Source organism: Lissotriton helveticus, chromosome 7 (genome assembly GCF_964261635.1).
Source record: "Lissotriton helveticus chromosome 7, aLisHel1.1, whole genome shotgun sequence".
Classification (NCBI taxonomy): Eukaryota; Metazoa; Chordata; class Amphibia; order Caudata; family Salamandridae; genus Lissotriton; species Lissotriton helveticus.
Window position 1 is genome coordinate 1,175,134,420 of NC_136068.1, and position 25,290 is coordinate 1,175,159,709.

Below are 25,290 nucleotides of genomic sequence, written 5' to 3' on the forward strand. Positions count from 1 at the left end.
AATTAGGTGTCCAGTCCTAGAATGGATGACTCATGACATGCCAAGCATCATTCCATTCTATGACATGGACACAATTCTATTACATCAGATTACAACAGCACATAGTATGTTTTTGTCAGTGGCTGGGTATAAAGTATGACAGAATAACAGGCTATAAGGATTTAAAAGTTTAAATGAATATATAAAGTTTCTTTCTCACTCTCTTCCTCTCTGTCCCTCGCTTTCTGTGGCCCAATCTCAATGATCGTATTTCTTCTAAGGAGGACCTATGCCATGCGTGTTTTAGTGCGTCCCTTTATCATTATTCTTTCTGTTGGAAAAACATTCCTTTTTATAACCTCTTCTCCTAAAACATATTGTACAGCATCTTATAAAGGCTGTTTACACTACACCTGAAGAAAATGTTGAGGACTTACCACAAATGCCATAGCTCTGGGATAGCTGCCCTGCGTGCATGGTAACTCACCAACCCACCCGCTCACCAAAGACCCCATATCTCCTGGACGCTTGCACAATGGCATGCAATATATTCGATGCGCCAGCTTCAGCACCCCATCACTTAAACAACTTGCTGCTAGGCTAAACGATGTCTGCACTACAATTACTGTCTTTAAACAAAAACAATCCCTTCACCACTTTGTCTTTTAAAGGGCTTTCCTGTGCCTAACTGATCTCTAGATTTATATTTGCCCTTCGACTGATATTCACCCAGCAAGAAGATGACTATTCCTCACAAAAAACGGATCTCTGCATACCAAAACTGCAAAATTAAACCTTTTCCCCCACGACGTGATATTCTTCCCCTTTCCCACAATCTTTTCCTTAGATAAAGGTCTAGAGAGAGACCATCAAATGCCCGCTTTTTACCTGAGTGTCTGATTTAGACCTGGGTGTTGATATAACATCCTCTCACTTCTGGATGAAGTGCTGAATCTAAGCATTATCTAAAGGTGGAGGAAATTCATTGAAGGAACTTCTTCTTGATTTAGCACTTCCTTCAGAAATTAGTGAATTTTCCATTGCCGCCAAAGTCTAAGCTAGGCATTATATATACACCACAGGATTTTAACTGAAATGTAGAAAAATATTGCCCTTTTAAGAAACTCTACATTTGAGTGTACCTCAAAGCGCTATTAATCTGAATAGTCTAACATAGCTGCTTGGATATCACCTTTCCCTTGCTGGATCTTCCTTTTCCATAGGGAAAAATCTCTCAAATGTACTCTTTCATTACAGTCAGTCTCTGAATTACTTAGCTAGGTGAGAAGGATTTGCTTTTTTAGCCGATTAAAGAACAATGCATTTATATCATATAAGAATGAATGTATGTATATTAAAGGTAATATTAAGCAGCAAGGATGTTTTTCCCTCGTTGGCGCCCCTCTCTCCGCTGGGACCTGATGGGCCATGCGACGCAGTCAGAGGCTGGAACCTGGCCTCCCCCACTGGCACAGTGGACTTGCTCGGACCTTCCTCCCTCACCAGCACAGCGGACTAGCTCCCCCCCACCTGGATCACCAGCAAGGTGACTCTTGTAGCAAGGGTCACTCCGCAGCTCACTGTGCCACTTGAGTCAAGCTATCCCGGCTGATGAGGGGTGAAACACCGAAACCGGTCCTAGGTTGCTTGTTTCTGGTCCAGGGAGGACCTGGCTTGGCAGTTCGGGCTGGACTGTTCCCATGAGGCACAGGGTCAAGACCGATTTGCATATGGCCAGGTCTAAACTGGGGTGGCATGGTGAGTAAAAGAATGATGGATTTAACCCAGATCTCTTGACTGGGTGTGAATGTTTTGATTTGTTCTGCATTCTGTCCATCAATTGTGTGTCTTTTGCTTCCTCGCACTGTGTGCCAGGTATGCCCAGACGTGGGTCCTGGGCTCACTGTGCCACTGGAATCATGCTATCCTGGCTGATGAGGGGTAAAACCCCAAAACAGGTCCTAGGAAGCTTGTTTCCGGTCCAGAGAGGACCTGGCTTGGCAGTTTGGGCTGGACTGTTCCCATGAGGCACAGGGTTAAGACTGATTTGCATATGGCCAGGTCTGAACGGGGTGGCACGGTGAGCAAAAGAATGATGGATTTAACCCAGAGCTCTTGACTGGGGGTGAATGTTTTGATTTGTTCTGCATTCCGTCCATCAATTGTGTGTTGTTTGCTTCCTCAGGGTGGGTAGCAGATGATGACGTGATGGTCTTCAGGGCTGGCTCAGCAAGGTTGCTCCTCCAGGGTAGCGTCACTCCACCTGCCCGCTCACAGGAGGTACAGCACTGAGGGGTTCTTGGTTGCCAGCCAGCGGATCCCTGAGAGTTCCAACAGGAAGCAAGCACACAAGCCCTTGGGGATTCTTCACAAGCAGGATACCACAGCAGGGCAAAACAAGTCAATCTTTTTCCTTCACCACGGACAGAAGCGGCAACTGCAGGCCAACCCACCCCTCACACAGAAAAGGCAGCACTCCTCGCACAGTCCTTCTGCTCTTCTTCTTGGCAGGGTCCTCTTGTTTCCTGAAGTAATCTAAAATCTTGGGGGTTTCAGTCTCAGGCTCATACCCAGTTTTGTCAATGTTCTCCTTGTGACTAGGGTCTCTAAACTCAGTCCAAACCAGTCCTGGCCTCCTTGGTCCAGCATGACCACAGGAGGTAGTGACGGTATTGTGAAAAGGAGACACAGCCTATTCAGATGCTTGTGAAATATAAAGTGCCTGACTTTGTTGTGTGGAATTACATTGGCAAGTAGTTTAAAGCTTATGAGGTAGTGTTGCAGATGCATAGGATCCCTAAGGAGGATTGGGGGTCCATCCTCTGGAAGCATATCCCTAGCGAGGGAAGGACACCCTACTGGCCTTAAATAAGAAGACAGAATGTGGTATGCCCCGATGAAGAAAACCCTTGTCAGGAAATATAGCTTATCCCCTGAGAAGTATAGGCAAAGGGTTAGGGACAGCCAGAAGCTGGCTCATTAGTCCAGGGTGGATTATATGGATTTCCTTTTTCAAGGCACTGGATGGTAGAATGAAGGGCAGGGATGTGAAGGATTACCAGAGACTGTATAACTTGATTGCAAAAGAGCATCTATTCAGTCTTTGTTTTGCAGAACTGCATCAAAACCTGATTTTTAGTAAGCTCACTGACCCCAGGGGCTTGCTAAGGAGGCGGACCACTGGCTCAGTGCCAGAGTTCACAAGAAGGTATCTAGGGGGATAACAGAAGAAGGAGGGGGAGACAAACATAATAACAAGCAGTTATATAAAGGTCCTCAAAGTAGGTCTAAATGGCAGTATTCCCAAATCCTCGCTTGAATAGAATAAGAAATGCTTCCCTGATAATAAGCCCTCAGGGAAGGCACCCGCTAAGTGCTTTAAGTTACAACAGGTTGGGCATTTTAAAAGGGATGCTAAGTGTTACAAGCAGGCACAGCCCCCACTTGTGGACAGGCACCAGGGCTGGCTAGTGTAGGCCTTAGAGAGGATATTGCCCCAGATAGTGAGGGGGCAGTGCAAAGGTTACCCTAGAATCTCTGGGTGACAGAAAGATGGTGTCAAGGACTCACATGCCTATTCATAATACTAAGAAGAATAGGCAATGGGTCACCATCAGTGGGCAGTGGGTGGAGTTTCTGATAGGCACTGGAGCCAGCACCACAACTGTTAGATGTCATCTGATGACCTCAGAGGTGGTAGTCCTTAATGCATCCCACCAGGCAATTGTAGCTGACAGCAATGCAAGACACTATCCAGTGGCTCTGGTTTCCTTTGAGTGTGTGTGTGGGGGGGGGGTCTCAGGTTTCTTGAGGGTAACTGTGAGTCCATCCATGCCCATGGAATGTCTGATTGGCATGAGGTGGAGCCCAGGTTACACAAGGAGATGGTAAGATTAACTGAGCGGGTGTGCTGGAGAAACTACACAGCAGCAACACACTTCAAAAATCTGTTTTTGAAGGAGTGGGCCTGCAGCCGTATTAAAAATATTCAAGAAATATAACTGTTTTGTTTTCAGCTTACTTTGAAGTAAGTTAGATTCAAATTACAGATGGTATTATGTGTGTGTGGTATGTATGTAAAGGTATGTGTGTTTGTATAGTGCAAGCTTGGCTGAAAGCCAGAAGAGTGCTGTTCTGGATTGGAGGCAGAGGTGCAATCAGAGAGTCAATGTAGACATGGGGTTGCTCAGGTCTGAGAGGGGAGAGGCACTATTTACTATGTCACAATGTTATAACAAAAATATTCCTTAGAACGATGTGTCTTCAGCTCTGTCCTAAATTGAAGAAGGGTAAGAGCTTCCTTGAAGATTTGGGAATCTTGTACCTGATCCCAGATCCTGGATTCCAAAAAGATCATTCAAAGAGAGAGCCCTAAGCACTTCATATGATGCTCATCCATAGTGATTAGTTGAAAGTAGGTTTGGATCACCAGGTTGGGACTGGCACAGCTTTTGTGTATTTTGTAGATGTGTTGAACTATCCTATTGGAGCAGTATTTAGAAGCAATTGAATACCTTTAAATTGTAAAGTAAGAACCTTGAACCAAACTTCGGTATCAACCAAAAGCAAGTGAATGCAAATCCTTGCTGGCTGCATTGACATGTTCCTGTGTCCTGAGACCCATTATACCTGGAATTTTGGACTATAGTTAAATGGGCAATACAGCCTGTGGCCATGGTTAAGCAGTGTTCACAATATTATTTATTATGTGAATCTACTATGACACCAACCAGCATGGAATTAAGATTTGAAGTAAATAATGTTTATGATCATGATAAGACATGGCAAGTGAAAAATGTTTTTAAAACATTTGGTTGACTTGGGAGATCCTACAAAAGATGGAGTCAATAATAAACTTAAGATAGCTCCTGTATCTTTGACTGTGGATGACTGCTGACTGTGGATGAATGGCAGAAAATTATCAGAGTGGGTAAGGATGGTAACACACTATTTGACCATGCCATGTTTCAACTAGGTGTGGGCAGCCAGGTCTTATTGCCATCCATGCTTGTTATAAAATTAACCAATCGTAAATGAGCCCAGTTGATCCTAATCATAATCTGGGTATCAGTACAGGAATGACTAAACAGCTGAGAGTTAGCAAAGAGGTTAATCAGGGGTTTTAGCTATATAATAAATATACACTGTGATAGAGGATAAACCTGTGGGATGCAGCAAGAAATATAGGAGTAGGAAGAAATACAGGGCCCCAATGTTACCCTTTGACTGCTTTGTCATAGATGAAGATGAGCAAAGATGTATCTAGCACACCAGATGCTCCAAGAAGTATCCAGGCGGTAGTACTCAAGGGCAAGAATTTAGGTCTGAGCAAACAGTCATATTTTCAACTTTTTCTTAAAAATCTGTTTAGACCCTACAAGGCGAAGGTTCTGGGGAAAATTATTCCAGGTAGAGAAGGGGAAAGAGCGACCAATGAAAATAAGTTACTTTAGGTCTAGTGATAATTTCACTGCAGATCCTGGTCCATCATATTGATATTTTCGAGAAAGTCATATTCTACTTCAGTTAAAAGTGTCTTGGTTCAAAATCCCACGGAAAAGCTTTATTTCAATCCGTTGAAGAGGAAAGAGTGAGTGAGGTGTGTCTGGAGTTCACTGTGTACCACCCAGTTATAAACTATGCAACTCTTCTTGATATTTTGACTCAATACACAACAAAAATAGACAGTGGTGGAAATGGTCAATGGTTAATGGAAGATTCTGGGACACATAGCAATCAGACTTATTGGAATTTTGTGAATGTGCCTTAATATGTGTATGGCAAGATATGTATTGTCTTCAAGTAACAAATTGGCTTGTCATATGTAATTCTGATCTTTACCATGTCATTCTATTTTTCAACCAGAAATGATCCGTTCTGCTACACCTTTTCCTCTGGTGAGCCTCTTCTTCATGTTTATTGGATTTATACTGAGCAATGTTGGGCACATCCGACCACACAGAACCATACTAGCATTTGTGTCTGGAATCTTCTTCATTCTTTCTGGTGAGTAGTATTCATACCTATTGTAATACCCCCGAGTGAAGGTTTATAATCAACTCATTATTTTGATGTGAGGCTTTTTAATCATGGATAAAAAAGTTGAGTCATGTGGAAGAAACATAATGAATTACATACATTATTGAATGATAACTGTAGTGTGAAAATATTATGTACATTTAAATTACTAATCATAAGCTTCTTACAATGCTAAGTGCATCTTCCATTTTATGTAATCCACATCCCCATGTTTGAAAATGCTTTTTGAGTACTGACAATCGTGGATATGTGTGGACTTCAGTTGGAATATGTGGGTAAGCATATGAATGAATGAATGAATGACAAATGTATAAGGTGCAAACTCCTGCCCAAGGGTGTCTTGGTGCTAAAGAGATGGATACAGCTACAGAATTGGTTAACCTTGTAGCGACTCTTGATTCCTTACGGGACAAACACCGCTCCTAATCCTGAGAGAAGAGCCAGGTTTTCAAGGTTTCTCTAAAAATAGATAGAAAGGGAGGAGCATTGAGTTCCAAGGGTAGGCTATTTCAGATCAGAGATGTGGTCTTAAAGAAGCTCTTCCCACCCCAGGTTGTTCTCCTGAAGGGAGGGACTACAAGGTTCATAGCTGACCCTGATTGTAGGGTCCTCCCTGGGATATACCTTTTGAGCTTATCCTTGAACTGAGAACGTCCTAGTCCCTGCAATGATTTGTAGGCTAGACAGAGTGCCTTACACCTAACACGTTATTTGACTGGAAGCCAGTGAAGGCTCCTTTAGCTGATTCATATTTAGGAATTTTAAAAAGCAATCGAGCCAACACATTCTGCAATGTATGAAGCTTTTTCAAAGGTCCCACTGATAGATTGAGATATAGGCTATTACAATAATCAAGCCTTTAAATTACCAGTGAGATGATTACTGTTTTCAGAAGATCTGACGGCAATAATCTTTAAAAAAAAAATTGACGAGCCTCAAGGCCGATGTAACTTTCTTCACTTGATCTTTGAGCTTCAATTCATCATCATGCAGAAATCCTAAATTTTTCACTTTGGTTACTGGTTACTGGGAGGGAGCCCAATTCAGGAGGCCACCATTTGGGCGTCCAAAATGATGTATTATTACCAAAAAGGAGAACCTCAGTTTTTGCAGAGTTTCGCTTCAGGCAACTATTATCCATCTATTTACTAACATAGGTCATCAGGTTCTAAACGCGTGGCCCGAGTTATTCTCCTGTTTCGCCAGTGACACCATAATTTGTGTGTCATCTGCGTAGGAGGCTAGGGAAATACCATATGTTTTAATGAGTTCAGCTTGCGGCGTGACATATCAATTGAACTGCGTTAGGCTCAGTGATGAGCCCTGTGGGACTTTGCAAGGCAGGGAGAAGTGCTTGGAGGTGAACTTACTTAGCACCACTCTGTTGCCTGTTTGGTAGGAAGGATTGAAGGAGATTAAGTGCAGCACCCTCTATCACCAGCTTCTGCATACAGTCAACCAAAATATAATGGTTGACCATATCGAACGACGCCTAGAGATCCAATAATTTCAAAGCTGCAGTCCCTCCACTATCAAGAGTTTCTCGAATTTCCTCAGTGGCTACCACCAAGGCGGATTCTGTACTATGTTTTTTCCTGAACCTGAATTGGGTGTCATCCATCAGACTGTTTGTTTTCAATATAATCGGATAGCTGCTCATTCATGACTTCCTCTACCAACTTAGCGGCAAAAGGAAGTCTGCAATTGGGAGATAGTTATTCAAGTTCAGGGTGTTTATCCTTTTTAAGAAGAGGCAGAACAGAGACAGATTTCCAGTGCGTGGGGAAAGCACCCTCCGAAACCATTTTATAGAAAACCTGTGCAGGATGTTGTGCCACTTGCACTGTGATCATATGCATTCTTTTAGTGGACGTGGGTCTTGCGGAGCACTAGATTTAACTAAAGTGATTAAACTCCTGAGTTGTTCTTCAGAAGGTACCTTAAAACCCGAGAACCTAGGTTGACCTATCGCTGCATTTGAAATTTGAACCTCTGACTGTATAGATGTTCTGCTTGCAAAAAAAAATATTTACAATACTTGCTACTTTCTCTTGAAAAAAGCAGGCAAGAACATCATCAAAATATTGACTATTCACTGCTGAATTAAGATTGCCTGGTACTAGTATTTTTTTATGACTTGAAAAGGGTTTTTTGTTAGAATCACATGCTATTTTTTTCTGCTCAGAATAATTGAGCGTTTCACACAGTACAATATTCTTTTCCCTGTCTAGCTGTCTTCTGGCATCTCTGGGATGTATTGGTGATAAATAATTCAGTTCACCCATCTTTTGCAACAATTACCATCTTTTTATTCCACAAAAACGCACAACCCTATACTCTCGGGATCTTCCATGAACCTTTCCTTCCATCTCAGCAAAAGATTACGCAAACTTGTCACTTCCTATAGAGACTGAAAAAAGGTGTCCCATTCTGTTTCCTGAGGCATGCATGCAGAAGAGAAAAAACATGTCAATATCAGGATCTATGTCTGTTTTTTATGACCGCCTATCCTTTCCCTCACCTCACATTCCTATGTAACTACGGATAACTAACTTCGCCGTTCCTTCTTGCCAGAGTTCTGCCAGCATGCCATCTGCTACCAGAGATAGTTTGTTCTTTCCTGAGAGCCATTTCACTCCGATTCAGGAAAGCTGGTTAATCTAATTCCTTTACCTTGCATAAAGGGAGCCTGACAGAATTAGCCTGATGACTGTCCAGGCCTGATGCAAATATGACCATGATTCTCTACCGACCTGCCCACGCTCCTTTTGGGTGCTTGCTGCCAGCTTACTTGTCATCGGAACCCCCTGCCTGCCTCCTGCCGCCTCGCTGGTCTCACCACCTTGCCAGCGTGACCGCCGAGTGGAGTGCGGGCTGGGGACCACAATTCCCAGCAACCCCTGTGGCTCACGCATCACCCGACTGCGCCAGGAGGCACATAAAAGCGGTGTAAGCCCCTGCCGAGTGGGGAATCTCTACCGACCTGCCCACGCTCCTTTTGGGTGCTTGCCGCCAGCTTACTTGTCATCGGAACCCCCTGCCTGCCTCCTGCCGCCTCGCTGGTCTCACCACCTTGCCAGCGCGACCGCCGAGTGGAGTGCGGGCTGGGGACCACAATTCCCAGCAACCCCTGTTGCTCACGCATCACCCGACCGCACCAGGAGGCGCATAAAAGCGGTGTAAGCCCCGCCACGCGGGACGCCGGGCGAAGCCCGGGCAGAGGGCGGGCCCTCTTAGGCCCTCAGAGGCCTCAGGAGTCTGGTCTGGGCCACGTCCTTTGGTTTCGCCAGCAAGACATCGTCCAAGGTAAATCATCATAATATCCATGCTGAACTGTGTGTGATTTAATTGCGGCCCAATATAGAACTTACTCAGGTACCAAGTGGAATCATGGTCAAAAAGACACCAATGTCTACCCGATCCACATCAAGGAAATTAGCCCAGGCAACAACCCCACTTCTAAGCTTAACTGCTATTGACAGAATGTTACAACAAACTATTGGGGTTGTTGTCACTGCTATAGAAAACACCGAAAGACGCCTCTCATTACCACCGAGTATGTCTCTGATAACTCATCCCACGCAGGGAGCTAATATACCTGCAAATACATCTACAATAACAGCTATGTCACAGGATTCAATCTTATTGCACTCTTATGCGGACTTACCGGGAAATGGTCAGAATTATGATGATGTTTTACAACAGTCACCACCCACCATGTTTGCTGCCCGGGAAAGTAGGCTGTCAGTAACTCCCAACTTACAGCCTAATGAGATCCCCCCCTACAGTGATTGATGTGTCAAACGTTAGAGTGGAGTTAGATGACTGTGATAATAATGATATCAACTTAACAGATGAGATAGTCAACACAAGCCCATTACATAGTATGAGTGATCATGGATCCGGACGGTCCAAATATAAATTGGCACCCGGTAGGAAACTGGTAACTGTAAACAGACATGGAAGGATATACAGAAGAAAAAAGAAGAGATTAATTCAAACTACCCTGACACAAGGGGGGAGGGGAAACACATTGCAGCAGAGTAGAAATTTACAATTAAATGAAAACCATGGTACTGCTCAACAAGACTCACTCCCTATTAACATGGAGGACCTCATATTACAGCTAGAGCACTTGGTAAAATCCCACACTACACCACTGGCAGAAAGACTGAGGGCCTTAACGGATAAGGTAGAGAATTTAGAAAAGCTGGGAATAGCCAATTTAGATCTGTTAGAACAACTTAGTACACAGATTAAGCAACCCACAACTAATGCCCCAAAGGGTAAACCTAACAACATCTTGACCGGCAGAGAAACGAGAGTAGCCAGTCTTCCGGCCATGGCAAACACAACTACTGCCCCGACAAAATGACCTATAAATACGCCCAATATAACAATGGGGCAGAAACCTGAAGCGGGGCAAAGGTATAAAGGGAGTTTAGTATCTAATAGTATGGACAGGGTAGCACCTACCCGTAACATCAACAACATAATACCTGCAGTGATAAACTTACCACCGGAAAGTAGCGCGTACGTAGCTATTCTTGCTAACGTACCAAAGCTTAAGCACACCCAATTCGAAAACGAGCAAACCCTTAAGAACAAAACACTGCATTGGCTAGCTCAAAACTGTGGGTTTCCAATGCGTGGGGCAAATCAGATTATCTCAACACAGAGAGTAGGATGGTTGGGACCCAGTAAAAAGGAGATAGATGGGGACTGTATAGTCATAAATTTTAGGACCCCCGACTGGGCCAGAGACTCCATTTTAAATGCACCTGTACCGTCTAACCAGGAATACAATACAACTCTTCTCCCTTTAGATTACTTCTATAGGGGTCAGTCAGGAAAATATGCCACAGTTCGGATTGCTGACCATCATAGAGCTACCCATTTTAACCAATATAACGCAGCTTATGATCCTACCCCACTTTATAATCCATGGGCCAATTTTGCTATCCCGACTTACAATAGATTCCAGGTGTTTGGCTCATTAGATGAGAATGACTGACTGAGGGATCAAACTACATCACCTCACTCTGAAGTAATTGTATCTAGGGGAATGTCTGAAATTAATCAAGGGTTGCGAGGTATAAACAGGGTAGCAGGGGAGACCATAGCAAGGTCAGCAAGTAATGACCAGCACAAAATTGATAAAATAGCCCAGCCAGATGTTACCCCTGTTTTAGACATAACTCTGGATGAGAGTTTACTGAGACCTGAAACGGTTGCACTTTATGATACCACACATGATAACACTGTTGAAGGCCTCATGGTTATTACTTGGAATATAGTGGGAGTTGCTGCTAAAATAACTACGCCCTTCTGTAACAGTTTTATTACACATGGATATGATATAGTTTGTCTCCAGGAGACGTGGCATAGAGTCCAAATACAACTTGAGGGATACACAACATATAGTGTGGATGCAATGGCTCCTTTAGCAGGAAGAGCAAAAGGTGGACTATTGACTCTGGTATCAAGTACTCTTACTGAGTTTAGTCCTGGTGGTTATGTGGAGGTGGGCCCGTACGCATCGATTCTGCGCTTAGTACATGGCAAAGGTAGGGACCTAGTTATAGTAAATTTCTATAACAATATCATTGGAGCCAACCAGGGCATGATTGTACTAGATATAGAGCGGATAATAGAGGGAGTATTAGAGTTATCAAGTGACCCCCAGTAATAATTTGGGCAGGAGATTTTAACATTCAAGCGTGTTGTCATGCACAGAAGGGGATCTGTGGACATCGAGGGGAGTACCATAGTGGAGGTAGTACTGTTTACAATCATTTCCCGCACACTAATTACGGACGTACCCTGAATAATCTAGTAGCCAAATTAGATCTTGAGTTGCTAGACTGTACAAAGAATAAAGACAACAAAGAGTGCCCGTCATTCAGAGGGAGGGATGCCCACTCTAACATCGATCACATTTTGGTGTCCAATGGGTCAGTCTACTCCAACGTATGGGTAGTTGAGCAGCCAGTGAGCGATCATAACAGCATATCGCTGGTATTATCTGGCTGGGGGCCAAAAACTATGCTTATGGGAGACCGGTCCAAGGGATCACAGCCGAAAGATCAAACAGCATGAGAATAAAGTGGATTAGAATTAACCCCGCCCAATTTATGATGGATGTACTCTCAAAATGTAGAGGGGAAATAAGCTACTGTCTGGCACCCAAAGTGACTCCAGGTAACTTTCTCGCTAACTTTTTAAAAATAACTAAAGCGATTGATGACTCACTTACAGTTAGGAGTCGAAAGTTGAGGAAAATCCAAGTGGTGTGGTTTGACAAACACTGTGCCCAGTCACTAAATAAACTTAAATTAGCTCTTGATCCCAAGCCCAGAGATACAGTTGAAATTAGACAGGAGCGTCACAATTATAAGACCTCCCTGGCAATCAGGAAAAAAGAACTTAAAAATGAGGCTTGGTCTAATTTGGATATGGCTGCGGAAACAAAAAACCACAAATTATTCTGGGAAACTGTAAATAGCCCACTCCTAAAGAACGATAACATTCCCGACATTACCTCCCATGTGAGCTGTCGCGTTTGGATTGCCCACTTTACTGGGATTTTTAATTCTGATTCTAACCTAGATGGGCCAATTTTAATCGCAGATATAGTGCCCAGCTCAAAATGGCAAAAAATGCAGCTATCAGTGACCCTAACTGAGGTTACCGAGGCAATAAGAAATAGCAAAGGGGGTAAAGCCCAAGGTCCAGATGGGGTGCTAAGGATTTTTATAAACACGAAATGACCCTATGGGCACCAATATTGACACGATATTTCCATGCTGCTATAGAAGATAGGCTCCCACCAACATGGGGTCAGTCCATTATCGTACCTCTATATAAGAAAGGCTCTAGGTCAGAGGCACGTAACTACCGTCCCATCTCTCTTCTGGACTCGTCAATTAAAATCCTCAGTCGAGTCCTTTTAGAGAGACTGGAAGCCGGGGTTGTGGAAAATAACATCTTATCCCCAGTGCAGTACGGGTTTAGAAAGGGGATGGGAACAATGGAGCAGTGCGTGAACCTGGAACTTATTATTAGCAAATACACAAAAGCCAAAGAGGGCAACTTATTTTTGTGTTTTGCTGACTTAAGTTCGGCATTTGATCTGGTGGAACACTCGCTCCTATGGCCAGTCCTGTTAGAAATGGGTGCCCCGATTGGAATTATCCACTTCCTTGCTAGATTATACAAAAACCTGTCTAGCAAAGTTAGATTTGGATCTGCTGGAGAATGTACACCCTTATTTAGTATTAATAGAGGCATTCGACAAGGATGTGTTCTCGCCCCACTTTTATTTTCTTTATTTATAAATCAGATAGACCAAATCCTAAGAACAATCCAAGCAGATGCCCCTATTATAAATGGTAACCCCATTCCAATCCTATTATACGCGGATGTCGCGGTTCTCCTATCCCGGACCCAAAATGGCCTGCAATGTTTAATCGACAAGTTTCATACTTTCATTGAAAGTAGAAAGTTGATAATTAACAAAGGAAACACTTTTACAATGTCTTGTGGTAGGAAGACAAGAAAGAGCAGGACCTTCTACCTAGACGGGGAGAAATTAGAAACCATAAGGAAATTCTGTTATCTGGGTATCACATTCTCAGGAGATGGAAGGTGGGTTAACAAACAAGAGAGTGTCCATTTTAAAATGGTAAGGAAATTAGTGGTGTTTTTAGATTCGCAGCAAAATTAGGGGGCCGAAGAATTCAAGAGATGCTGTCCATATATTATTCAAGGTGCCTAACATCAGCCCTGTATGGGGCAGGGATATGGGGATATCATAACCAGAGTGGCAACCAAATCCAGTATGAGGAGAATGCCTTCCTGAAACGATTGCTTTGTGCCCCGGCTGCGGCCTCAAACGAGTTAATACATAGGGAAGTGGGCTTAAATCATGTTAAGGACTTAATTGCCCTACGCCCTCTGGCACTTAGGCGTTCAATCTGGACTAAAGAAGAAACAAAATTTACTCAGGATGTGATTAATGACTGTTTAAAGCCCGATCACCGCTCAAATATACCATGGTTATGTCACTTTCAATCCTGGTATAAGACACTTTATGAATGTGATATTTTTGGAGAACCTACAGCGGGGATAGGTCTATCAAAAAAGGAGCTTAAAGTCACTTTCCTGAAAGACACAAGAAGTACCAGAACGATCAAATATGTAAAATAAAACACGTTTAACTCTTATTTAGAATATAGCGCTAATGAAGGTTTTCAATCATACCTCACTGTTGTTACCAAAAGCTCTCATCGTTTTGTATTGTCTCGTTTACGACTAGGAATTGTGCACCATTTAGTGGCATTCCCATTAATTAAGAAACCTGGAACATGTTTATGCCCCTGTGACGGTATATCCAAGCAGAGTAGCCGTCATTTTATGCTGTCTTGTAAATTTTACATTTTTTATAGAAAGTTTTATTTGAAACCCATCTTTTTAAAATATAACATGCGCAGCACTAAAACAGTGATGCAATTGATGTTTAATCTAGAGAACCCAGATATATGTTTTTATGTGGCTACATATATTTTAAAATGTATCTTTGCATGGAAATTATTTACTGTATGAACTCAACACATGGCCCAGACTTATATGCACTTTATTATTGCTAGTTTGCACATGCATTATTAGACGATGTACCAACATGCACTTTAACATTGCTAATTTGCACATGTGCTGGAAAATGAGAATTTCATACTGCATTATATAATAGTATATACTAAATCCACTTAATTATGGCCAGTTTGCACATGTATTATTAGATGAATGCACCAATATGCACTTTAACATTGCTAATTTGCACATGTGCTGGAGAATGACTATTTTATACAGTATTGCTGGTATCTGATAAATCAGAGTCTGATGTAATTAGGGCCTAGATGTATCGAGATTCCATTTTGCGAATCTTAAATAGCGATTTTTAGCGAATCGCTATTTAGAATTCGCAAAATGGAATGTATGTAAGAAATCGCTTTTTTTAGCGATTCCTTTTTAATCCTTAGTTGCGAATTCGCATTTTGCGAATTCGCAATTAAGGAATAATTTCCAATGCATTCCTATGGGCCAGGAGCCCCATAGGAATGATTGTGAAGGAATTCTCAAATTGCGAATTCGCAATTTGCTATTCACAATTTGAGAATTATTTCAAGGGTGCAGGGGTGTCTCAAAGACACCCTGCTGCACCCCTGAAATGTACATGTGTGTGTGCATATGGCGCACATACATGCCCTATGGGCATGTGTGTGCGTCACATGCCACCCTAAAAAATGTCAATTTGTGCATTTTTAAATGAATTTGCAAATTAACATCAACTACAATTTGGTGTTAATTTGCGATTCCTTATTTTGCTAATTTCTCATACATCCCAAAAGATGCAAAAAGTCCGTTTGCGATTCGTAAAGGCCGAAATTCTGCGAATTTCGGCCTTAACGAATCGCAAAAGGCTTGATACATCTAGGCCTTAATGATGTATATGCTATTTTATTCTGGAATGTTGCTATATGGTTGTATTCATACATACCGAATAAAGCACTTTTGAATTTTTTTGAATTTTGACCATTTTGTTTACAAATTGTCTTTCTAGCACATTTATCAGATATTCTTGTTCCACAAGCAATAAGCTTTCTGATAAATATTCCAGGGCCATACTCCTAGTCATTCAAGAATGTCAGTGTATTCAAAAGTAACTTTTATTCTTTAAGCATGTCTTGGTAAAAATGAGAAGCTTTTTAAACTTTATGCTGTAAATAGACACTGTGAATACTGTTGCTGCAGAGATAGGTTAATCTAGGCATGGCTTTGAATTTTTTACAATACACATTCTGGCCTTCTGAGATCAGATAAATTAACTATGGATGAGTTCGTTTGTATTAAATATAGGCTTTTAAACATATCAAGATGGTTTACTTTAACATGTGGTGGCTACATTGGCTAGTGCAGTTCAGGGCTGCAATGTAATTCCAGAAGCTATTTTTTTAACGTCGCTAGTAGGTGCAGGGTAACTGTGACAAATGAACGTTATGACAGTGGTGGTTTTGTGAAACGCACTGTGGTCTTACAAAAGAGTCAGAGATGCCAGTTAGAGTTTACCACTACTTTCATATGTTGTGGTCAAACCAATGCAAACATGCATTGGTTTGATTGTGGCACCTCTTGATGTGGTGCTATTAATTCTTCATGTGGCTTCCAGTACTTTCTGCATCTGGGTGACTTGCTGATCTTCTTCATTGTTAAACAAAAAGAGTTGCCAATACTGTGCTATGATTTACTTCTCAATACCTTCAAAACATACGAATTAAACAATATGCTTTGTTTTTAAACTAATGTTTGAATCAATCTTTTTTATTATTTTGCTAAATTTTTTTACTTCATAATTTTGGTTATTATTTCACCAATTTCGACAATTTTCAAAGACCTTCTGTACACAACTTAGACAATCATATAAAAATTACATTTCAACACATTACATTATATACATTTTCATTCATTCACACATACCTTCTCATACACCCACAGACATCATACATTCATATATTTACACTGGAATTATAGTATTCACAGAGTGCCATAGAAAAATCATTTTCTTTAATAAGACAATGATTTAAAGCAATTCAAAATGACTTCTTTATGATCTAATGGCTCTAACAGTCTACGCGTTTCGAACTCGCGGTGTTTTTTGGAGTTCTCATCAGGACAGTAAGCTCTATTATTCAGAACTTATGAGGTTGCTTTAATTCAACCCGACGCAAAACAGATTTGTGTTTATGAACTTTTAGCGCTTTGAAACTCAGATGGATCACCTGTCTTGTTTAATTGATGCAGGCTGCTGTGAACAGGGGAATCTTTATGGGCGGGATCAATTCAGTTTTCTTTGTCAATATCCGCCACATATAGGAGCAAAAGTTTCTACTTCTCGCGTCTCCGTCACCAGCACGGTGTCCGGGCTCTTCCGGGTCCGCAAAGGGTCACGGAAGAATTTTCTTCATTGAGCACTCTCTCCACACCTGCCTTTATATTTTTCTTTCAGCCCTCTATCAGTGATACACAGTTGCTTCCTCTTAATCTACTTCTTTCCCAACACAGAGTTGAAGCACTATATGAATGTGTTAATAACTATAATGAAGAAAACTGAAATTCTCTTATTTCCCACTTGCATTTGTTCCCTTTCTTCTCTGACACCCTTTGTCTCTCACCCTCTCTAAATTCCTGTACAATACACCTACAAAATCTTCTTATCGCTCATTTCATTGACTATTCTTGCCTCTCCACACAAGCTTATATTCTCTCACCACTTTCCTTTTGCCTTTCCCTTCATCCTGGATTCCTTTCTTCTCTTACGGCCTTCAAAAGTACCAAACTGTACAGTGACTCATTTTTCTAATTGTTTCCATCAATTCCACTAGCCACTCATCTATCAAATACACCACTTACAATGAAAAAGGCACAGCAGTAATAAATGAACACTGTGGTTTATGCCCAGAGAAGCAGTTTCCTTTCTCATATTTCATTGTTATTTTCAATGTATTATTTAATTTGGAAGATTTGGTTGGTGCAAGTACTGAACCCACTCACAACGTATTATCCTCCTACCTTGTTCACACAGCAAAATTGGTTGGATTGAACGTACGTTTCATGAATCATATGAGACAATCTCAATCGCAACTAGTCTCAGAAACGTTAATACTTAAAGCAGGGGTTTCCTTGTATTCTTTTGACTAAGAAGGTATTTTTGATCCTCAGGAAGATGTAATTTATTATCTTAGGGACCTATTAACAAAGGTACATTTCCATGTTTAAATTTACTCTTACCTTTTGTAATAGCTTTACTAATTTTGACTATTCACCATTTCCAAGGGTAAAGTTACTACGAAGTATAGATATACTTGTCTCCACCCCTTGAATTCGGGCAGTGCAGTCTAATTAAGTGCAAAGTTACTACTAGCCACATTTTACACGTAAGCAGCCATAGGCTGAGGTCTCCAATACTGGTGCAAATTTCTGGCTATGGTAAAGTGTAGGGAAATTCTATAAAGTTTTTGGGTTAAATATTAATGTAAATAAATGGCATATGTTTGTTTTAAATGTAGAACTAAATAAAGGAATGCCATAGCGCTATTAACTTAATTTTTGAATTAAATATTTAATTGTTTATTTTATTTGAGGATTTATCAAAAAAGCCAATGAAAGTCAAATGTTTATATTTATTTATTATGTTGTAAAAGTAAATTAAAACTATGTGTAGAATCAATTTAAAAGTACGGAATTATTTTTAAGTGCAGTTGCAATTATTTTTAATTAGAAAATGTTATAAAAATATTTTAAAATAATATTCATTATTTATTCATCTATAATTTTTTAACAGTAAATTAAATCAATTAATATTTTTTTGAAATTCTAAATAAATGAATTTATTTTAACACTATTTCCTAACAGGTTGTATTTTAACCACCTACCTGTATTATCTTCTTTGGCAATGCCGCCACTGAAAGGCATGTTTCCGACCACATTGTAATATGGCTGGCGGTGTCTAACAGACACCGTCACCATATTAAACCCTTTTCCGCCCGGTCTGGACCCCCCAGCCATAGTAATATGGCGGGGGGACTTTGCTGCAAGGATGGCTGGCGGTGACTACCGCCGGCCCGGTGGGGGCGATCCGCCCGCCATCCAAATGGGGCCCCAAGTGTTTGCTATCTGCTTGGAAACAGTACAATCGGTGATGCGAAAAACAGTAGTTTAAAATAGTTCAGACTGCATTGTTTGCTCACAAGACTTGAAAAAATTTAAATAGATTCCTAAAATAGAGGTCTTAATGTTGTACCACATAATCAACGTTTAAATATTGCCCTTCATAAAAAGTTGACTCAGGAAAATGCACTTCCACTGTTTCGCGTTGTGTTAAGTATATAAAGGTAGACATCAATTTTCTGTACTTAACACCATATCTACATACATTGAACATATATTTACTGCTTGACCATAAATTTTAAACTTCACAATATAGTGGGCAGAACAATAGTTCTGTCCTCGATATATTGGTATGTTAGCAATTGATTTGCTCATGCAAAGCTTCATGATGGAGCTGTGTTTCCCACTGATATGGCATCATGCAGGCTTGAATTACTAGGACATTGATAATAAAATTAAAAGTTGTTCAGTACAGGTGTCCCCAAATTATATTTTGCCTAAGGAGCCCGAAATCCTTAACATGCCACGGAGTAACCACATTGACCCTATGTTTTGCATAGCCTGAGTTCGCACGCAAAACCTTATCAAATAAGGGTACAAGTGTCATATTTTATAGAAAGTACCATATTTTATACAAAAAACGTCATCATAAAATCCAATATTATTGTGTTTATTAGAGAGAAGCATAACGTGTATAGTTTGGATATTGACCACAGAATATTGCCTGATCCCTTTTACCACTTTAGAGTACTATATGAATACAAATAAATTATTTATTTCACAAGCACGAGTGATTCAGACCAGTTATACCATGTCAACACCTGTGATGAAAAAAATGATAACATTGCTGGAGACATTTACCTTCATTTAAATGCATTTAAATAAATGCAGCCAAGTGATTAAGAGCAATTGACATGGATGGCAATGCATTAGCTGCAAAGTGTTTTTACCCAGCTGAAAATATAGGCTCTCTCCATTTGCTTTTTCACCTTAAATCAACCCAGAGGGCATTCTTCATCTGTGAGTCAGCTACCTGTCTGAGTTGATGGACTGAACTGCGATCCTCTGTCGCATGATGTTAGTGTGGAATAACAGAAAAGACATGGTTAATGAGTTATTTGTCAATATAGCCTGTATAAGTGTAGTTGAATATTTTTAACCTAGCAAGATTTATATAGTAATTGAATATACTTATTATTCTTTACTTTGATGCCGTTCTTGGTGTTTGGTAGTGGAATGCTGTGAAAATGTTGCAGCTATAATCAGAATCTAGGGCTTACTTAGAGTCTGGCAGAGAGGATACTATGTTGCAAATGTGGCAGAACCCTGGTATATTAAATGTGCCATAAATTATAATGCATTTGTAATACAATAGACGGGATAGCCGCCACGTGTGACGGAGTATCTTGCCCACCAAACTTTAAATATAGCCCTTTGTGTGTATGTGTGCATGTTGTTCCCTTCCTTTCTTATTCTGCCTTTATCAGTTTTGTATTTGTTTCCACTCTGTTTATATTTTTTTTGTTTAAATATACTTATTGCGTTTTATTATTTTCGAGACAGTTTGACAAACATCTGCTCAAATTGCATGTATGCACACATTTGCACAGTTAAATATACACCAGTGAGAATCTGCATAGCGAGGGCATGCCTGTCTTATATTGTTCTCACGTCACATATCATGTATCGTGTGTGCTAATGCTTTAACAAATGGATGCAATAACTGGGGCATTTTTGTGTTGTACCACTTGACCCATGTGACTGCCCCCCTCCCGGCCTAGATCCCCGCTGTCTTCTCCTTGATGCGCTCTACTAATGTATGTGCTTCTTATCTATCTGCTTAGGGTATGTAATCCTAGCCGCGGCTGAATGGACTGATATAACATGACCTGGTTATGTATGTGAGGTGCATAGCGAGCGGGTCAGTACAGCTCCTTGTATTGCAGGATTCTCGATGACGGCCAGTGTGCTCAGTGTGGACTACTTGCTCCTGCTAATCAAGAGCATCATGTGGGAGTCCTGGGTGCCTCTGGATCGTCTTTCCCTTAACTCCGAATATCCATCAGAATCGCATCCCACGCTGCTACAAAGCAATATGCTTAGGCCCCTCTAGTATGGCCATCCATTTGTGGACGCTGCATTGCCTCTGTAGGTCTGCGTCCCAGCATTGCCTAAGGGACGTCAGTGGCTGTGCCAAGTGTACTTGCAGGGACTCAGAAAACCACTTAGTCAGGTCTCTGCCTGTGCCCAGTTCGTGAAGATACTGAATGGTGGGATGGGTCATGGGCTCATGAACCATGTCTCCTCACAGTGCCTGCGTCAGCGTGACGTATAAGAGGAATTGGCCTTGCGGTAGGCCATTGTCTCCAGCCAGTGTGTGGAATGGCGCTAGTTGTTGGTCCCGATACAGGTCTCCCAAGGGTCTGCAGCCCTGCCGCCACCCTGGCAACGAGTTCCTCTGCTGAGACTGCGCAGTGGTGGGTTGGTGTGCCAAGTAAGAGTAGGGAGGGGGCAAATGGTGTGGCCTCTTTCAGACGGAAACATCTGTAGGCAAACGAAGTCAGGAGCTAAGTCGGAACTACACCCTTACTACCGGGGTGAAACAAGACCTTGATTTGGGGCTGCTTGTGACCAGGTTGTTGCGTGGCAGTGTCCGCCAACTGCCAGCCACTGATCCAACGAGCCACCCACTGCAGTTGTAAAGCCAAATATTAGTGTTCTATGTTGCGGTTAATCCACCTCGGTCAATGGGTAGTTACATTTTAGCTAATGCTACTTTGCTACACACACTATGCCATATGAATTGTCTCAGGTTCTGTTCTAGAGCGCGGAAAAACAAGGGTCTGATGTATGTTGGCAAGTTTGTGTAGTGATAAAGCAGCTGAGGGAGCGGCACCATTTTCAGGAGCGCTGTACGGCCTATGGTGGCTAATGAGAGGGTGCACCAAAAATACATCTGAAACTCACCGCCGTCGGGGCCCTCGCTAGATTGCCTTCCAGAAGGTCTTCCTGCTGGCGATAAATACGGACCCCCAGATAGCGGAAAGCCGAGTTTTGCCACGGTACCGGTGTATCACCCATTACCAATTCTGGATCAGGGGTCGTCTCTGTGAAGGGATACAAGCACAACTTTCCCCAGTTTTCTCGCAGGCCTGACATCAAGGCAATCTCTAGTAGTGCCCTTTCAATCACTGAGCATGGCCTATGCACATCCCGGAGGTAGATCAGGAGGTCATCCGCATACAGAGACTGTGTGTGTACCGAACCGCATTCTACGCTAGTCTGGTGGAATGACATGGCCAGTGGCTCGATGCAGAGAATGAATAGCAATGGGGAAAGGGGACATCCTTGCCTGGTGCCAGGCTCAATTGGAATCACCTGAGATATGTAAGGGCTAGTCTTGATTTTGGCTGTGTGTTGCGTTTACAGAAGCTTAACCAGGCCCAAGAAGTTTTCCTCCAGCCCATTCCTGCCAAGGGCAGCGAATAGAAAGCCTGATTCTGTGTGTTGAAAGTTTTCTCCAGGTCAAGAACTAGGCAAGAACTGAGTGTGCCCAGTTCCCTCTGGAGTAGTGTGCCACCCTGAAGAATCCGCGTATATTCAGCGACGTGCAGCGAGCAGGGACAAAGCTGTTTTGATCTGCCTGCACTAACTGCGGCACCAAGGGAGCCAGTCTGCAAGCTAGTTTTTTGGTCAACACTTTATAGTCCATATTCAGCAGCGCCAGAGGCCTCTGGGAGCCCTACAGCTCTGGGAGCTTGTCTGACTTGAGGAGTGAGACCAGAAGCGACTCGCGAAACGACTCCGGCAAGACAGATGACTCCTGTGCGCTACGGTACACAGAAAGTAGGCATGGGCCAGGATTGCCTAGAACGCTTTATAGTACTCGGCGGGGAAGCCATCAGGACCGGGAGCCTTACCAGTCGCTAGTGCCTGTATGGCCTCCTGCACCTCCAGCGTTGGGATCGGCTCATCTAGTTCTGCTTGCTGCTCTGCCGATACTGTAGGCAGCAGCAGCGGGGACAAATAAGAGTCTAGTTTTGGGGGCACTACCTGAAGGGCTGATTTGTACAATTTAGCATGGTGGGCTGTGAACTCATTGTGAACTTCATGCTGACCAGGCATTAGGCAGCCTGCCGCCAATCACAGCGCAAGGGCCTGAGGACGTACATGCTCCTGCCTAATCAGTCTCGCCAGCAACCTACCCACTCTATCTGCTGCTGCATGGATGAGGGCTGCATGTGTAGCAAAATTTATACATCGCAGCCATTCCATGACTTGCGCATGCTCATGCTTCAGCTTATCTAGTGCATGCTGAGTTTGCTACATCTGACTCTAGCTGGATGAGGGTATTTTCAATGCGTGTGGCTTCTTGGTCAAATTGTCGGCACAGGCTCCAATTGAGTCCCATACATTGACCCCAGACTACCGCCTTACATGCTTCCCATACCACACCTGCATCAGGGACAGAATCCTCATTTGCACCATAATATTCTTCGATAGTAGTGGCAACCAAAGCCCTAAAGGGAGGGTCCTCTAGTGCCGCAGGTTGTAATCTCCGCATGCGGGCGAGCAGTACCATGTGCAGATTGTGGTCTGAGTGCGTGCGGCCTAGATACTCTGGGTTCATTTGTCAAGAAGTGCTGAACTCCCTACAAATCGGTCAATGTGCATATGTAGTCTGTCTGGGTGTGAGTAATGTAAGTATAGGCTCTCCCGTGGGTGCAGTGCCCTCCATATGTTGGCGAGACCTAGACCATTAGTGTCTGATGCAGCAGTTGTGAGTTGTAATGGTGGGAAGGACCTGTCTAAGCTTGTGTCTAGCACTGCGTTGAAGTCTCCCCCCAGTAACCAGGTCATGTCGCACCAGTGGGGCAATATGCTAAAAAGCGTTTGCCAGAACTCTGCCTGATCGGTATTTGAGGCGTAGATGAACCCTAGGATAATCTGCCTCCCATTCAGTCTGCCACGTGATAACACATATCGCCCATAAAAGCCTATTTTGTTCTCTTAAGGCGTGTATGGAGTGCCCTGGCGGATCCAAATGAGGGCTTCCCTAGCATAAGAGGAATAGCCCGTAGCCAATACCTGGCCCCTCCACCTGTATTGGAGTTCCCAAACCTCTGCCTGCACTGTGTGTTTCCTGTAGCATTGCTATGTGGGCAGCATGCTGCCTTATGTAAGTATATGTTTCATATCTACACACTGGCATATGCATACCTCTAACATTCCAGGTAACTATGGTGGAGAAGTGTGGCTCAATGGTTAGAGCGGCAGACCCTGATGCAGAGGTCTAGCCCGGGTCCAGGGTTCAATTCCTGCCTCGGCGGGTCTCGGGCTCAATTTCCTCGGACCTGATAATTCTCGCCTCAGTGCCTAGTCTAATCATGGGTCCCACTCTGCAACTCTGGGCAATAGCTTGCTTAATCTCCACAACGGCCCCAACAATGCTAGGGTGCCTGGCTTCACCTTGGGGGTGCCCAGGAGTGGGCACTTCACAGGGAAAAGCCAGGAAGGGTTCCACAGCGGTATGCATACAAGTGCCGAGATGCCTCATGGGTGATTCGTGCGCTATACAAGTACTACACATTTACATTTTTATATATGGTGGTAGTGAGGAGTGGAAGCAGGCGCAGGAGGTACAGCACTCGGGGACAGGCCATGGGTATTGCGCATGTATTCTGGGCGGGGGTGCATATTTGGCAGTTTGTGTGATACAATAGCGTCCTGTGAGTCAACTAACGGGGGGATAAACATTTGGCTCCACAACTTAAAATGAGCTGTGGGACAACATGTATCTGCCCAAACTATGAACTTTGCCAAATGGCAAGTGCCGGCTGTGCGAGCTGCGCTCTCCATGGGGGGCGGGGGAGGGGGTTGAGCTAAGGCGGTTAAAGGTAATAGGGCCTGCGGGTGCCTGGGCCCTATTTCAGTTTGTGGGTGGAACTGCATAGCGGCAGGCATTTTTTATGTAATACGTGTTGTAGGATTGTAACCATGGTCTCTAGCTGCAATGTATAGAGGACGGTGATTCAGATATCATTCTGATGCACATGCATTGTATGTGGGCACAAGTGGTGTATATACTGGTGTGAATAAGCTTGGAATCGCGCAGGAGCCTCTAGCAGGCATCATATTAAATCACCAGCGGTTTGCATAGTCACTGTTGGAAGTCTCTGTGAGTCCTCGCCAGGTGGCCACATCGCGGATGAATTGTCCTCACTGAGGGAGCGCACGGAGGAAGCATCCAAGACTCTGGTGACTCCAACACTCCACATCGTGGCCGCCTTCCTCAGTGCCTCCTGCTGCTCCTGCATCATTTGCTCCTGATCAGGGACTGAGTGTCATTGTGTGGGGGATTTTCTGGCTCTACTGTAATTCTGTCTTTCGCTCCCCCGGGTGCCTGAGGCAGTCTTGCAAGCACCATTACGCCTGCTCGGCGGAGTGTGATGTCCTGTTGCTTCCAGCCAGTTCCAGGCATCTTCAGTGGCATTAAAGAAGTGAGTGAAACCTTCTGCGATCACCCACAGTCATGCAGGGGAGAGAAGG

The 25,290-nt window shown here is 43.0% G+C and overlaps 1 protein-coding gene across 1 annotated transcript in view; it reads left to right on the plus strand.

Moving 5' to 3' along the window:
- CACNG5 (calcium voltage-gated channel auxiliary subunit gamma 5) overlaps positions 1–25,290 on the plus strand; it is a 132,987-nt gene that overhangs the window by 16,081 nt on the left and 91,616 nt on the right. The window contains exon 3 of the mRNA XM_078650793.1: positions 5,845–5,985. Within this exon, the coding sequence (XP_078506919.1) occupies positions 5,845–5,985 (141 nt within the window). The remainder of the gene's footprint in view (positions 1–5,844; positions 5,986–25,290) is intronic.